Source organism: Rhamphochromis sp. 'chilingali' (genome assembly GCF_963969265.1).
Source record: "Rhamphochromis sp. 'chilingali' genome assembly, chromosome: 11".
In the NCBI taxonomy this organism is placed as follows: domain Eukaryota; kingdom Metazoa; phylum Chordata; class Actinopteri; order Cichliformes; family Cichlidae; genus Rhamphochromis; species Rhamphochromis sp. 'chilingali'.
The window spans coordinates 25,709,050-25,726,848 of NC_137938.1; the positions used below are offsets into that span (position 1 = coordinate 25,709,050).

The 17,799-nt window shown below is 42.6% G+C and overlaps 1 protein-coding gene across 1 annotated transcript in view; it reads left to right on the forward strand.

The window, feature by feature from the left end:
• Positions 1-10,427: 10,427 nt before the first annotated feature.
• Positions 10,428-17,799, forward strand: part of erfl3 (Ets2 repressor factor like 3) — a 75,472-nt gene continuing 68,100 nt past the window's right edge. The window contains exon 1 of the mRNA XM_080895762.1: positions 10,428-11,083. Coding sequence (XP_080751888.1) covers positions 11,062-11,083 — 22 coding nt within the window. The 5' untranslated portion in view covers positions 10,428-11,061. The remainder of the gene's footprint in view (positions 11,084-17,799) is intronic.

Genomic DNA, 17,799 nt, shown 5'->3' on the forward strand with positions numbered 1-17,799 from the left:
CTATTTTAAGGAATTTCTGAGTTTTTGTTGCTATCTTCTTTTGTCTTGAAACCACCAGCAAGCTTTCCATTTTAAAAAAGGTAACCTCCTCACCATTTATCATATAAATGCTTCTTATATTGCACTTTTATGCTCTACTTGAAAGCACTCAAAGTGCTTTATATAGCCAATATGTCTGTGAAGGTTCTCAGTCATCCAGGTCATCATAGTCTAACGAGCTTGGAAAGAAAAGTGCCTGGATTTCTTTAGGTTTCTTGAAGATGTTTCACCTTCTTCAGTTCTAAGAGCAATTGGTGGAGAGTCCCTGAATTTTTACAGACAAAAACATGGATGTGCCATGGGCTTCCCTGTGTCACCTACTGTAGCCAACCTTTACATGGAGGAAGTGGAAAGAAAGGCTCTTGGCTCTTTTAAAGGATACCTACCCACTGGTACAGATATGTTGATGACACCTGGGTCAAAATCAAAACCAAAGAAGGAGAATCCCTCACTGCTCACATCAACTCAGTGGATAAGTTCACCAGGGAAGACATAAAGAATAGCAGTTTGCCATTCCTGGACTGTGTTGTATGCATTGAGGAGAATGGAAACCTCAACATTGAAGTTTACCGGAAGCCCACACGGACCAGTACGTACTCTCCGACTCCCACCGTCCTCTGGAACACAAACTTAATCAGGACCCTACAACACCGGGCAGAAAATGTTCTAAGCCAGAAGAGAAAAAGAGGGAACACACACGTTTTGAGAGCTACATCAACTCCTTTTGTAATTTGATATCTAATTGCTTCTTTTGTTACAGAAACCAAAAAGCACTAATCCATCATGCTAGAGTAAAAATATGATGACAGTCTCCTTGCAATTAGGAAAAGTCTGTGGCAACCACGACCTCTGGGCAAGTAGCTGTAGCCACCAACTGATCTGTTTGGGTTGACAAGCGCATCTCATCTGGGTGACACATCTCTTTGTAACAGGGGACCCGACTGAGATGGTTTCCAGTCGTTTGTATTCTGGTTTAATTCCTGAGCACCTATTTCACTTTGCAACTAAATTGCTGTCTTGCAGCAACTACGTCACTATCTGTGGAGGAAAGTCTGACTTCTATTGCAAATTCACGAGGTTCTGACTGCACTCTGAATGTAAGAAGTTATGGTGAGTTTCTGTATATGAAGATGGCAACATATTTGTGATTTTCTCCATATTATCACAGACAGATTGAAAGTAATTACCAACTTGACCTATTTGATCATAAACTGATGGCGGACTGAGTCCATATTTTTTCCATTTTGGTGCAAAGCACCAAACTCATTTTAAAGACAGCTACTGACTGCAAGTGGTCACAGATCAGGTCCTTTCCTAGAAAGCAACAATTATAAAGGCAACAATCCAGCAAAGTCATTGCACGTGGTTGCAAAACTTGTGTTATGTGTCATGTGGTCTCTAGCTACTGCTTTCCCCAGTGTGACTGCAGCATTGGGCACCGAGAAATTTAAATGCAGCCCAGATTCTTTCATTTCAAGTTGTTTCTGTGCCTCTTTTCCAAGGTAGCATCCATGAAAAACAGAGTTTACAAGCCTTATCAGAGTTCAAACTAGTAACAACCTTGCTAACGTGTTGACACATACCATGTTCTGGCTGAGGGGTGTTTTAAAATGGATATTTGCACAAAAAGATGAAAGAGGATTTGAAGGGTTAGTGAAGTTAAGCTAGTGGACATAAATTGATGCGCTACTCCATGGCTAGCGACATTAGGCTAATTTAAACAGGCACAGGTCTTGTAGTTGGGAAAGTTGCAGTAGTAGCTTTGGGGTGAAGGTATTATTATTGAGGGTTAGTCTGTGAGGTAAACCACCTGCAAGTGATCAGTTAGAAAAGATAAATGCTTGCATAAGCAAAACTAAAACAGCTAAGACTGCGAACTGCCAGGGATGAACCCATTCACAACAAGGTTAGTGATTGATGCGTTTCTGCCATCTGATTTGGTCAGTCAGAATCCATCAGCTATAATCTCCTCAGTGAAATCTTAGATGTCCCAAGAGCAAAACCTAAAGGTGTTCTACACATGAACACATAAAGAAGCTGCACAGAGCCAAAATGACAAGTGAAATGTTTTTAGGACTGATGTGTTGGTGCACATAGTAGACTTTTAAATGGTCTGATACCTCATCACATACATCATAACAAGCAGATTGGTTTGTGAAATCCTGTTTTAAAGCCAAGATGTCATCATTTTGTCCTTGTTTCGATTATATTACCATATTTGGAGAGATGATCTAATACTAACGAGCTTAGTCGTTACAGTGCATCTTTAGACTGTATGGGTGAGGTGCACAGAAAAACAGATTCATAATACCAGATTATCTCAACAAAACTGAGCTTGAGCTGGAAGTGAAATTAACCACACAGCATAACTTGTTACTCGTAAGACAGTCGCATTAAAGTGCTCCAAAAGGGATCAGCTCCACAAAGTTGGTGAGACGTCATGTTGAGCCACTCTGAGCCTCTAACAGACAGCCACCTCTGTCGCCACACCTCTCAGCTAAAACAACCACACCCTAATAATTAATAACTTTAAGCCTTGATACAGTTTAAACAGGTGAGTTATAATCCCTCATACCCATTACTGGGTTGACTTGCTTTATTTTGCCAGCCTTAGGTAGCCGAGGAGCTGCATTTCCCACCTGAGAGCTAATACGAAGCAATAATGCCAACTATTTGGAGAGGTGTTTCTTTCCTTTCTATGGTTGCATGTTTAATATTCACTGTCTTATTATTGCTGATCCTGGAAAGTGGTTGCTCTCAGTCTGCTTTTTAGTGCTGAGCCCGTTCTGAGTGTTTTTGCTTAAAACACAGCTGAACAAAGAACAGAGGAAGAACCACAACAGTCATGTTGCCCGCAGAGGAAAAAACAAAACAAAACAGTGAGATGAAAATCAGCGTAAAGTTATTAAGTCATTACTTAACATTATTTTCCCTTCTCCAGCCCTAGTTAGCTGTAAAAGTGACAGCTAACTAGGACCAAGCCTTGGCAAAGGTCTGTCCTCCACTGAGTGTTTAATTGCTGCTCTTACAATAATGATTGCCTCTCATTCATGCAAATAAAGCATAACTGAATTCAACCGACGCAGAAAGAGGAACAAGATAGAAAAGCACACTGAGCTGAAGTGTTTTAGGCAATCGCGCTGAGTGGAAACAGGTAATAAGACGGATGTAGCGGTGACATTGTGGCTATATGAAAATCAAAGTAAGGGGATGTGTGGAGTGAGCTTGCACTTTGGTTGCTGAGAGGTGGAGAGGAGTTAAAGGGGGGAAGAGGAAGCTCTGTGCTATGCCAATAGGAAGAGTTTGTTCCTCAGTGAGATACAGGAGACAGTGTCAACACACACGCTGTGCTCAATATAGCTACTGTCACACGGCCAGGCGTACCTCTCTCTCCTTCCCAGCCTGACACTTGCACCTTTCCTGCCTCGCTCACATTCTTCTATCTCTTCCTCACACAAACAGGTTGCATTCTTTTCCCCCCCTCCTCACTTTTCCTCAGTCCTCCCTCCGCCTCCCTGTCCATCAATGTCACTTCCCCAGCACTAAATTAACTGATCCCTCTTCCTTTGCTTCCCTCTCCTCTCCCTCTCTGTATATATTACAGGCTTGACACCTTGCCAGACATTGGTTTAATATAACACGCATTCTCTGTGCCTTCCACCCGCTCTCACATTACCCTCTCTTTCCAACTCCCACCGCCCCGCTTTCATATGGGCACTGGCCGCTTGCTTTTTCCATACTTTACCCACCGCAAAAGGAGCTTTTTGTTCTTGAATAGCTCCCTCATTGCCATGGTAATCCAACAGAAAGAGAGTGTGGTTTTTCTGTCTCGGGCCTCATGGATGAAAATAGTAAGTCACGATGGGTTTCTTTCAGTGGCCCTGAATCTCAAAACTCAGTCAGTGCAAATCTGAGTCTGAAGTTTAGAAATGAGTTTGCAGTGTGTTTATATAAATGTCATATTTTAACTGAAGCGGTTTCCCACACAAGTGTCCTTCTTTTTCATCATCTTCTTCTTCCAGGTGGACCTCTTGCTGCTGGGTTAACCCTCCTTTTGATCCCCTTCTTCCTCTATTTCACTTGTCCTCCACTATCATCCTCCCCCTTCCTTCCTTCCCTCCCTTCTCGTCCTCCACTGCCTCACCACTCGCTGTGGTAATCCCATTACTCATGTGCGAATACCAGCTGGGGGAGAGAGGGAGGGAGAATGTGCACAGAGGATAACTGTGTAGGGGCCTCACATCCCAGCGAGACGGTTGGACACTGGGCGTTCTTTGAAACACTTGTTTAGAGAGGAGAAGGAAACATCGAGTGACACTGTAGATTGTTTCAGTTGAAATTAAACCTTTTAACTTAGACTTTTTAAAAAAGAAAAAAGAAAAAAAAGAACTAGGTTTGGCTTATAGGTAGCCTAACCTCAGCATCTGTGATATGACTCCCAGCTCGTTAGGTTTTTCTGTTTGTTTTTGCATTTTATATTTTCTCTCTACATCTCTATTTACTTATCAAACGAAGATCAAATGCCTCCTTTTATAGGGCATAGAATAGGTGAAACAGATACAAAGATTAAAAGGGAGCGTCACAGGACTAATTTGACTTGGTGGTTAAGAGTATCAATGACAAAGCCTGGGGGGCATGCAAAAGTATCTGTAATGTTGCCGCTTATTCAAATGAAGACATTAGTGATCCAAAGCACTTCCAGGGGTATCAAATTGTTGTTTCGTATGTGTTTTTTTAAACAATGATCCTATCGCGGGTAAAGACGGTGAAAAACAGGGACAGAGGGAGTGATATCTGGCCGTCTCTCCCTGACTGTTGGACTGGTAAGCTCGAAAATAAACAAGTTCTTTGATGACAAAGAATCCATTGACTCCCTTATTCCGTCTCTCTCTCCCACTCCTTATTCTCCACAGCTTTGCTCTCTTTTCCTCTCTCTCTCTTTCTCTGGCCTTCTTTTGCTCGTGCTGTTTTGAATGAATGAAGTTGGTGGTGGGTGAGCGTGGTGTGTTTGCAAGTGAAGGGGCAGGAGGAAAGGAGAGGGAGGGGCATTAACCGCCACCCTGCTGCACTTGTTGTCCCCTCAGCTGCCGGCTTTTTCTTTCATCCGGTCTGCTCTCACCCACCCATGCCTTTCAGACTAGCAACCCATCTTCCGTTTGCTTTTCACTGTCGCTCAAGTTAAACCTTTTTCACTTCAGTCAAGGTTGCTCCTCACTTGATGAGTTGAAGCAGATTTTTTTTTTTTTTAAATAAGAGTGAGTGGGTGGGGGGACTTTGCAGGTGTTCGAAGTTGATCATGTAAAATAATTTCTTGGAAATCAAGTCAAAGATAATTGTAGCATGGGTGTATGAAAAGAGAAAGTCAAAGAAGGAAAAGAGGAAGGAAGAAAAAAAATGTGTGCACTTGAATGTCTGAGTGTGTGTGTGTGTGTGTGTGTGTGTGTGTGTGTGTGTGTGTGTGTGTGTGTGTGTGTGTGTGTGTGTATTGTTGCCTTTGTTCAAGTCACCAGTGGTATGAATCATCATCAACCAGCCTATGTAAATACTGCATTACACCTCTGTTGGTTATTCAACGCCCCGTCCAGGAATTATAATCCTGCCTGGCTTTCACTGGTCGCTGAAATCAGGTTTTGCATGTACATACATTTTGTGTGTGTGTGTGTGTGTGTGTGTGTGTGTGTGTGTGTGTGTGTGTGTGTGTGTGTGTGTGTGTGTGTGTGTGTGTGTGTGTGTGTGTGTGTGTGTGTCTGCAGCACTGCCTGTGGTGGCACTGGTTAGTGGGCTACCACACCCATTGTCCACGGTAATTACACTGACTCAAGCCATCTGTGTTTTAGAGGCACAGACCAGAAGAAACCAGTGTGTGTGTCTGTGCGTGTGTGTTACTGCTGACTGGATGCCATGCTACTGTATGAAGCTACCAACCTGACGTCCAGTGAAAAAAGTGTGCTGTCACAACTGATGCACCATCCGTCTTCTGCATCAGTTGTGACCGTTTGACACAGATCTCAGGTGGGTCATCTGTCCTTACTTGGGAATTTGGGAAACTGGGATGGGATGCATCACTTCAGTCTGATGGGAGGTGCGGCGGGGTGGGTGTATAAGGGTGTGAATCTGGGGATGTTCACACCCACTCAACTTATGCATTCACATATACACAAATACTCCAGTGACAAAATCTCGGTTCTCCCTTTCATTCCCTCCGTCTTTCTTTCGGCGGAGCGTCTGTCTGTCATTCCGATTAGGAACGGGCAGAGTCACATAAAGCTGTGAGAGGATGAAAAAAAGGGCGGGATGGGAGATAGAGGGAGTTACGGATGATGCGGAACCAATAAGACAAGGCTCTTCTGTGATACACTCTGTTTGTCAAATTCACTCGCCACATTATAGCTGCGTCTAATCCAGTGGTTCCCAAACTTTTTGCTGCCATGCCCCACTTCAGAAGCCAAAACGTTTCAAACCCTGAATTTGTTTTGAATTTTATATTTCTGAAAGTTGGATTTCAGTAAAAAAATTAATAAAAAAAAAAGCATCAGTAAAGCTTGTTTTTCTTTTTCATGCAAAAATCAGATTACTTCAACTTAGTTTAATACACATACATGTATATTTTTGCCCTAGTTATCAACAGCTGCACATGTGGGAAATCACCTTCCTCTAAACTGTAAAGCAAAAGCTTCTGAACACCTTAATATTGCCTCATTTTACTTTACCTTACAGACAGAATAGATAGTTTCCAATCTAAATTTAGAACTGATGGAACATTTTTATACGTTCACATCAAACAAGTTACAGAAGATTTATATTTTTATAGCACCGCCTCTGTTGCGTTTACATTCAAAAGCTAAAAAGGAAATGAGGAGACGAAGACTGACTAGTGGCCTAACTGATGAGACAAAAGGACACCTGGCTGCTTTTAACCCAGGTCTCTGAAATCTTTACTTTCTTAAGCATATGCCGCAATATTCAGACATCTGTACTTTGAGCTCTTTACTTCTGTGCAAGAATATATAAATATAATATATGTGCACTAATTGGAGCAGATATTCTCAAGTTATTTAGGATGTTGGTTCTGAAATATTCAAAGTTCCATTAATTAGCAAGCTCTCACATCACAATTAGGCTTTTAATTATAACAGTTTAAGGACGAATGAACTGTAAAAGTCCACCATCTGTTTAAAAAGTAATTAAAAGAAGAAGAAGTAAAACAACAACAACAACAAAAAGACAATAGAAGCATAAAGTAGAGGACAAATACACTGCCAGCTAATTGTGCCTAATTGCAATATATAACAAGCTCTTTATACTGAAAATACAAGTTTCTTTACTTAGTTTTCACAAGTCTGTCAACCTTGTAGCTATAGCAGTGACCTGTGGAGAAAAGGTGAGAGCTGGTGTGAGGGAAGGGAAAAGAGACGGAGGCACGGAGAGGTGGCTGATGATGGAGAAGGACGAGGAGGAGGAGGAGGAAGAGAAGAGGTGTGAGCGTGCGGGAGGGCAGATGGGCACATGTATGGATGGGTGGTAAAAGACAACAGAACAATGCAAAGAGGCAATCGGGGGAGAGAAATGAGGAGAGGTGGATGAAGAGCCAGCGTGAGGGAGGAGGAGGTTGAGGAGGAGGAAGCGGGTAGGAGAGAGAGAGAGGGTGCAGAGTGAAGCGCCGTGTTTATCAGTGCTCAGAATGTACTGTGCTGTCGGTAAATGTCATCTCCTGTGCTTGAGTTACAATAGTCACAGACAGAGGCACACGTGGATAAGCGTACGCAGGAATATCAAACAGCAGAAGCCATTTGTCCACGCGGCGTTAAATCGCTCTTACTCGACTGTCAGATTTTCTTGTCCCCCGTCAGATCTTCAGCTTTTTCCCTCATCTCCCTCTGTGTGAAGAGCCTCGGAGAGACGCTGTAACGCTCTTCACCTAACCCAGACATGCAGACATCTGAAAATGCAGAACAATTGATAGATATGTGCTGGAGGCAAGTCAAAATAGATGGCAGCAACAAACAGAGGAAAGGGCAATGGTGTGACACTTGTTCCCAGCTGATTGCACTATTGTCAGCTGCACTGTGAGAAAAAGTCACACAGGTCTCTCCTGTGGTCTTCCTGCTTCTGAAGAAGACAGGGCAGGATGGGAAGAAGGTTCAGTGCCCAGTTTAATGGATTTCTTTTAGTCCAGTTCCTTATCAGGCACAGCAGGCTTGGTTTCCTGAGCCTGTCAGAGAATGGCCAGCAAAGGGAGGAGAAATCCTGTTTGTAAATCACACCACAGGGACTTTGTTACCATCAGGGGACTGTTTACTTTGTTTTACTACCACTGTCTTATCCTGTTGACAAGGCAGTGCAGTGCTGTGTATCGCTGATGTAACAGTGCGGTCAAAAAAAGAAGAAAAAAAGGGGGGGAAAAGCACAAAAACATGCTCTTTAAACCTCCATCCTGTACACCAGGTGCTAGTGTGCAAAAAGGCAAAAAAACAAAAAGAAAAACGGAGATGCACTTCACCTCCCATGTGTGACGCCTCACCCATTACCGGCACAACATGACAGCTTCATATCAGCAGAGGAGGAAGCAGTGTGCGAGCTAACAGTGGCACGACACCTGTCCACTCAGTTAAACAGGTAATTCTGTACATCCAATCAAGACCTTACAAATGGCCAGATGTCTCTGTGCTGTCAGGTGTCTGATATGCACACATAGCACTCCTTTGGTCACTGTGTGTGTGTGTGTGTGTGTGTGTGTGTGTGTGTGTGTGTGTGTGTGTGTGTGTGTGTGTGTGTGTGTGTGTGTGTGTGTGTGTGTGTTTGATGGTGGGTTAAACTCCTTATTGGCTGCAGTTAAAAAAAGAGAGAGAGTAGCATGAGGATTCAAGTTTATTTCTCAAAGTAACCACAAGTTTTGATTTTGCAGAAAACTGAAAAAAAATGTTAAAACAGGGTTTTTTTCAGTCTGTGCCAAAACTGAAAACAGCAGTGATGTCGAGACAATCAAGATGTATGTTTAATTGTGGTCTCACTGTCCTGTTAATAAGAAACAAGTCAAAGAAACAGCACACACTAAACATACCTAATAAAGCTTCAACACAAATGGGGATTGGCATATTTTACGAATGAGGTACATGCTAACCAAAAGAAACAAGGTGGCATTACTAATGAGAAATATAAAGAAACCGATGCGATGGAAAACTGTTAGAAAACCGACAACATGTGGGTGAAAGTGGGGACAAGTGAAAAGTCTGGCAAACTTTTTACTAGAGAGAGACATGTTTTATATGTATATACTTTAAGAAGGCAACAGGGGTGTGGTGGTTAGAGCCACCTGGTTCCAGCCTTCTGGTTGGAGTTTGCATTGGTTCTCTACTCTAATGCATTGCTGGTTTCCTCCCACAGTGAAGAAGCAACTTGTGTATGGCTACCTGTGCTACCTGTCCAGTGTGTACCCTGTGGCAACTGGGATAGGCTCCAAACCCCACCCACCCCCGGAGATGGATGGCTATACACTCAAAATTATGTGGAACACAGAGCAACACCTTCATAAAGGTTTTGTATGCCTTTTCAATTACCTGTGTATAATACTCGTTTCAATTATGCAAACCTTTCCCTTCAATTAAATGTTCTTGTAGATATAATCTACTATATTAATGCCTCACAAAACTTTTTGTCACACCATCAGTAAATAAACTTAGTTATCTTAAATTTTAAAAAAAAAAAGTAAAATTACAAGAATGAACTGAATTGAAAAGAAAATACAAATACAGATAAACTAAATATACTACAATAAGGAGCTTAATAGGTAGAAATGTAACCACAAGAAGTACAGGTATTGTGCTATGAGGTGGTGAAAAGTAGTGACTGAGTTATCTTATAGATAGGCTGTATTCTCCATGGAAATAATAATAAGCAGGTGAGAATCGAGTGTGTCTGTACATAACTTGTTTTTGCTCTATTTTTCTGAATATGTTAGCCACCGCTGATTAAAAATTTGTTTCACTTCGTAAAACATGCGAAAAAAGATGAGTATATGCCCCCTGATGTCAGCATTAATCACTAACTGACGTTTTCTTGTTGTTTTTCTACTTTAATAAGTGTATCTATCCTCATAGGAAGAGGCCTAATTGATACCTGACTGACGTAAATGAACGCTGCGAGTCAAGCCGCTCTCGCGCCTCTCTCTATCCGCAAGATTCGACGTGAAGTCACCACGGCAGCGGCGCGCTGTAACGGTCTCCCAGGCAACGCCGCGTGCTGCAGTGACGCCAGCCCGGGTCCCGGCTCGTGGTGAGTGGGGGCGTGACTCGCCACGTTTGCCCCCCCCCCCCCCCCCCCCTCCTCCCTCCCTCCTCGTCCCCCGTCAGTGTGGGCGGGCCCCGCTAAAGAAGAGAACGAGCGAAACACGACACTCCGAGGACGGAGAGAGGCACGGGGGGAGGAGAGAGTGAGCGCCGAGTGGTGCGAGAGTGAGTGGAAGACTGAAAAAGTCCGTGAAGAAAGAGAGGTTCCTTTTTAACGTTAATTTCTGTCAGAGAAGTAAGGCGGGTTCGCGGCGGAGAAATGTCAAACAGCGACGAAGATGCGGTTGAGACGGAGTAAACAGCTACCGGACAGTTAGCGAAAGAAGTTGTTGGAAGAGAAGAGAACGACACTTTTCGCCTGGCTCGAGTCGGGACGGTTGACCGTCTTTCTTGAGCAACTTGAGCAGATTTGAGGCTGCGAGTTACGGGACGAGAGGACCGACGAGGTGCGGGCATAAAGCGAGTCCTACTTGTGAGATAGCTGGTTTAGGACCGCACCGAGAGATAGAGGTTGGGGGGGAGAGAGTGCCCGGCGGCGGCTTAACGAATAGAGAGAGCCGCTGGAGCTGAAGCTGTAAAAGTTTGCCTCGTATCTTCAGCGAGTTCTTGACGAGATTGGAAAGCAGAGCGGGAGGAAGAGGCCGAAAGACTGACTTTTCTTTCCACAAGCAGCTTTGTGGAATTTTCCCAGTTTAGCAAACTTTAGCTGTCCTGCCGAAGAGCTAAAGCGGAAAGAATGAAAACACCTGGAGATACTGGTAAGCTTTCGCCTCTCCCCTTATTACGGTTATTTTATTGTTTCTTTTTTTACTTCCAGAGGCTGTAGTCTGCAAAGCTCCACAGTAACTACCGGCACATAGCTGATTGACTAACAAGGCAAGACAGTTAACCACCCGCTTCCAGCCTGAAAGCCACAAATGAAAACCTGTTGATTTGACTCGTTTCTCACGAGCGGCGCAGCAGCCAGTGGTTTCGCTTGATAAGTAATAGCAATCTGGTCCAGGTTAGTACTGTACTCCAGTTTTAAGAGGAAGTGGTTAAACTACTGTACAGTGGTGAAAGCGACATCCTCCGTGTCACCCAGACAACCTGATTTCTCCATCCAGAAACTTTCAGAGAGCTCAGTAAAAATCCTAGAAGCACAATCTCTACGAGATGATGAGGGAGCAGTGTTCAGGTGATTGGATGAAGGCAGGTATGCTCGTAGCAACGTGATATTAACTCAGTAAGGAGCATTGTCAGGTCTGTCACGGTGTTTGAAGTGAGGAGTGTGTGTGTGTGTGTGTGTGTGTGTGTGTGTGTGTGTGTGTGTGTGTGTGTGTGTGTGTGTGTTGGGGGGGATTCCCAGCAGTCAGCTGAGGTCTGTATGGGTGTCTGTTTGTCTAATTCCTGAAATGCTTGCATAAGTTTGTTCTTGTTGCTCCCTTTCTCTATTGAAGCCAGTGAATTTTTTTTCTCTGCACAAAAGAGGAAGTGGAAGTACACTCGTGTGCCATCTATGCATTTTATTATTTGAGGACTAGCCATAAAGTGTGTGCCTTAAACTATTCTTTCTCCATTCACAAAGCTACTATTTGTTTCAGCAAAAGTGAAGAGATTTGAGGTTCAAGAGAGAGTGGATAACATCTGAAAGTATATCTCAGTCAATTATACTGCAGTGTTTAGCGTTTTGCACGATTTTTATCTTAGTATTGTTATGCTTAAATCAAAATGCCCGCACCAAATAGACTGAAAAGACAGCAATAACAAGGAAGTAGAGCCTGAGTAGTCTCATAACTTACGAATAGTAAGCAAATAATCTGATGCCTTGTCCAAGCTTTAGAAACAAACACTTATTATTAAATAATTTTAATAATAAGCGTGTATCTGCATCTTTAATAAGTGTGCTCTGCTGCCAGAACAATGTGGTGACTTTCTAAGCATTTGGCGTGGGGGCATGTCAAGCAGTGCAGGACACTTCCCACTCGGGACCCCTTCCCCCACCATCAGCCCCTTTACCCTCCACATTCCTACACACACACACACACGTTCACTCAAAAACACACACTCCCTGCAGCAGCCTGAGTAGGCTGCCGTGACATCACACCACATCCCACCACAAGTAGCCCTTTTATGACAAGGAAATGCATGCTTGTGTGGCAGCAGATAGCCTGAGCCCATGTGGGAAGGCAGTAAAAATTGATTGGGTTTAGGTTATAGGTTTGATGTATGCTGCTTGTGTGTGTTTGTGTTTGCTATCTGTTCAGTAAAAGGTTAACTGTGGCTCTTTTGCATGACATGATCCAAAGCATACACAGACATCCCACCAGTGTTATTTTGCATTTGAGTGCACCGATGGTGAGGCAGTCTGTAAATGACCACTCGTATTTTCTTAATTTCGTTAACATTTTAAGCAAATATCAGTGTTTTGTTTTGTTGGGGTTTTTTTGCTTTAGGAGGTTGGCTGCACATGTAAACATTACTGTTGTGCATGTAGTTAAGGCAAACTGTCTGTGTTACCTTACATAACAGAAGTCTGTGCATTTTACTCCACTTTTTTTAAACCTATATGATAAACAACAGATGTCTTTAAGCTTGAGGAAATAAAAAAAAAAGAATTGGTATTTAAATAGAATAATGTTCCTAAGGTGAAAAATCAAAAGACTACAATTTCTTTTTCATAATAAGCTCAACATTAAGGTTTTGCATTGCTTAAAATTTGAAAAAGTTGTCTGTTCCTCATGATATTCATCACAGATTTCACAAATTTGATTCATACTGCTGCTTAATCATTTCAGCCGTAGTTTATAATTATATGCACGTCATCTCAAAGTCATTATGTAACAGCAAATCTTATCCTATAACAGCACCTTTAAATAGTTGAATTATTGAACTGGCTAATCTGTGCCGCTCTCTTGATCTGTCTGATCTCCTGTTGTTGCTGCCGTTCGTGATCGGCGCTTTAACCCTTAACTCTTTTGTTGGATGTGGAAGGAGCCAACAGCAGTCCGTGGGTAATGTGTGGGATGAAAAATGTAATCATTCATTCCTGGGACTGTTTGATGTAGGATTTATGTCCCATATGATAAGTTCTGCCTCTGTAGAGCTTACGTTCTTTTCTCTCCAGCACTTCCTTTACGCTTTTGTTTTCTACGCCCGCTTTATTAAGCTGAATACATGATAGGATTACTGTTTTGGAAAGTATCCCCATTTAATCATAATCACTGCTGTTTACCTGGTCTTTGTTAGTGCTTGATGTAGTCTGGGGGGATTGGCTGCAAGCATTCCAAGTTTTCTTCAGGTTGCATTAGTCAGCAGTGAGGTGGTATGTACACACATCATTAATCTATCTTTGTGTGGCCCTTGGAGGGTGTGCTAATGATTGATTAAGCTTGGGTGATAAGAGCTTACAGAAACAAAATAATAACTCCCTAATATGTTATCTGCACACTCACCACATAATCTGAACTCTAGCTTTTGTATCTCACCTATTTTCCTCCACTTTTGAGCCACTATCATTCGTTTCCCTCTCTGATGTGATAAGGACTGGTTTGTGTCCTTGTGTGACAGGATTGCATAGTGGGACCCTTGGCTCTGGAGTGGCCATTGTGCGTGTGTGTATGTGTGAGTGGAGTGTGGGACAATGGTGGGAGTGGGGCAGGGCCTGAGAGTGATTGTGTGTGGACTTGTGGGGCTGGAGACCTCTCTTTATGATAATAATGGTGGGGAGCAGCTCATAGTTTGGAGGTGCTTTTGACACACGAAGAGACCGCACTTCAGCATGCCTGTGAAATGTGTGTGTGTGTGTGAGAGAGAAAAGTGAAGTAAATTTGGACATTTTGACCTGTTTGTCACCAGTTTTAAATGTGACTGTTTTATTCTTCTCCTTGTTTCCCTGGAGTTTGATATGGCAGGACTGGAGACAAAAGGGCTGTTTGTGACCAATGATTTGAGAGTGGATATTTCGCCATCCCTCCCTGTGTGGGTTCACATGTGTGATTGCTAGCATATGCTTTTCAATCTCAACTACTGCTGTGATGATAAGCACAGCGATTAGCCTTATCTGTGAAAACTCCCTTGCAGTGCTGACCACAGCAAAACCACTACCTCCTACTATCCAGTACAGTTTTACAGCCTGCTTTATGGGACAGAGCCCTACTGTGATCAGGCTCAGGAAGCATACTTTCCAAAGGTGTCGTATCATGGTAATTGTTCATGTGAAAAGGCTTGTAAATCTGCAGAGAATTGACTTTGATTGTGTGAACTTACAACTTCTTAGAAATAGTTTAGAAACTATTAAGCTAAAGTTAGTAAAACAATAGTGGACCAAAATTTTATGCAGCCCTTTATCCCTTTTATTGTACTTTTTATATTTTACATTTATATTTATTATTGAATCTTGCACTAAGGGAGTGGCACTCCAATTTCGTTGTACTCTGTACAATGACAATAAAGGCTATTCTATTCTATTCTATTCTAATGTATCTGTGCAGCACAAGAAATGAACAGAAATACATAAAATTTTAAAAAAAAGAAGTCTTTAGAAAATATAAATAAATAAATAACTTGACCTATATTTTATGCTTTCAAAACTAACTTCAGTAAAATAAAAATAAACTGGAAGTGTCTGCAGTTTCATTCTTTATCTGTGTGGTCAAATTTGTCAACCCAAGAAGAATCAGGAAGCTTTGGTTTGTGTGTTTATTGAGACACCAATGTTACATATATTTTAACACTTACTCTGAACTTCTGACAAATAACACTTCCATTGTAATCCATTTGCCAAAGCTGGGATCGATACCTATTTTCAGGTCCACATGCTCCTTTAGTTCCGAGCAAACACTGAGGTGCCACAGAGAGTTAAATATTCTTTCAAAGTGTGGCTCAAATGTCATCATATGGCAGGAGAAAGATGCAGAAAAGTTGGCAAAACCTCAGCCCACAAAACGTGTAAACGGACCCATCCATAACATGAGGCTAGTCATTAAATATGCCACTTCATGGTTGGCGTATTTCTCTCTGTATGAAAAAGTGTTCATCCCAAGCTTAATGTATTGCTTATATTGCTTGTTTTACAATCAGTAATAGGTTGATTTTCTAAGCAAGATGTTTCTAATGCACTTGCAGCTTCTTCTGTGTCACACTCTTTTTTTATTGTAAAAGTTTTAATATCATGCTTTGTAGTTGACAAATGACTTCTGGTGTGTGTGTGCTGCGTGCGCGGGGGTGGGGTGGGGGGGTCGTCTTCAAATGTCTGTATTTAGCCAGGAATTTCACCAAAGGGAACAATGTGCTCAGCCAGTCGACACTAATGGACCTCCCCATCATTAGTCCTGTGCCGCCCTTGACCAGGGAGACCAGAGAGAGACAGCAGCCAACAAGGCTGCATTACCCTTGATAGTTCGAACGCCTCTGACTGCTGTCCAGCACCGCTCTCAGCACATTCACCCCCGTGCCCACCCACCCCCGCCTCAGAGACCCACACATTAACCTCACATCTGACCATCTAGTCCTGTAGTGTGCGGAGGAGGACAGAGCGAATTCACAAAGGCACTACATACCCTGGGCACCATTTGTTTCAGATCTTATGTTTGGGTATGCAGTTAAATGTATTTTTAAGTGCTTGCATAAAGTGGGCTTAATTTAATCAAGCATAAAACACATTTTTTGTTTATCAAACAGTCAGAAATCACAAGAAGATCCATAGATATCTTTTAAGATAGGTAACACAGTGTTTTTGCCTTGAGATTATATATACCAATCACTTACGTGCTTTGTCAGCGCCCCCACCCAAAAGACCCATTTTGAACCAGGAGAAAACCCAAAACAGTTTATTTTATTGTACAGATTCTTACAGATTACACTTTCTGTGCAGTATTTTACCCCTGTGAATTTTTTACACCCTCCTCAAGTGCACCTTTATAAATATGGTAATCTAGTATTCTAATATTTCATATCTTTTGTAAGTGTTGCTATTTTGTTTTAGTGGCACAATAAAAAGAAAACTTCTTGCATCTTGGTTTCACTCTTAAAGAACTTTTAAGTTTATATAGAAAACCCCTGCAACTTAAGTAAGCGTGTCTTCAGGCCGTGTGCGTTTGTCTGCAGTAGCAATCTGAGCCTAGTTTTACTACGAGATCACTGGCTGGGGTCACTGTATGACCCTGGTATTGGCTTTATTGGTTATTGGTCAGAGGTGGTAATGGGGTGGGTCTGCATGTCTGAATGGGATGAACTGTTGACAGATAAGTGTAACACTTTTGAAGAACATGTGTGTAACATACACAAACACTCGTACTCGCTGCTGCTTTTTATCGGAATTCTTGGACCTCCCACATTCCTGCTTAGAAGGTTAATAGTTGCCGGCTGTGTTGCATTACACATGAGGGGAAAACACAACACTTACTATCTCTTCAAGCTTCTCCTGAACACAGTGATGATGATGTAGAGATATTTTCAGTGCCTCATAAGGATACTATGTGTCTGTTATTCTATGAGAGTAGTTGTACTCTATTTTAAAGCTAGCTGCAGATCCACATACACACAGACAAGGGTCCCTTTTCAAATGGGTATCAAAATACATGTTGAGAATGCAGAGGGGTGTGTTGGTGTGCATGGGTTGACCTGCACTGTTCAGCAGCTGCCTGCGTTTGTGCATGCATGTGCATTGTAATGTAATACGGGGAGTTTACGGAGCTGTGGAGTTGACTCGGTGCGAGGTACAGAATGGCATGTTGTTGTAGAAGAATATGAAGTGTGTACATGAAGGTTTCTGGATGGCCAGCTCAGTAAAGGTATTACTTGTTGAACAAAGCTTGTACAGCGGCACTTGTGGGTGTATGTAACGGCTTTTTGGTGACGGCGGCGCCACTGAAACTGAGCCGAGTCTGATGCCATACACACACACACACACACACACACGCCTGTGTGAAAACCAGGTAACTCTATTCCTCTGATCCTTCCAGATGAGAGGTTTTATTTTGGATCCTCACGATACAATGACCTGTCCTTTAAGTTTGAGCCTGTCTTGTCACCTCTCCACTAGTTGGAGTATAATCAGGGTGTAAGGTGTCAACACTGTGACAGCACTTAGTCAGTTAGCTACCTCTTCCTTCATCCATTACCTCCTCTAACCACACCACAACTGCCTGGCCTGCTGCACACATATATTAACACAGAGTAGTTTGTTGCAATCCTCTGTTGACAGAGCTGCACCCATTGGTTGCTGTTTTTGTTGGGCTCGGCCTCAGGGGTGTTGTAATCTATACTGGTAATCTAGATTAACCCCAATAACAGTGGTTCTGCTGGGGGCATCTTGGCATAAAGGGGTCAGCGCACAATGTGGCTGCTAATTTTCATACCAAGCGGGTTCATAACAACAGGACAGCTTTAAAACAATCAGAACTATGTGGAATTCATGCAGTATGTGGGTCTTGCATGTAAGGTGAATGTGTTTATTCAAACAGTTATGTATGTGTTCAGCAACTGTTAGCTG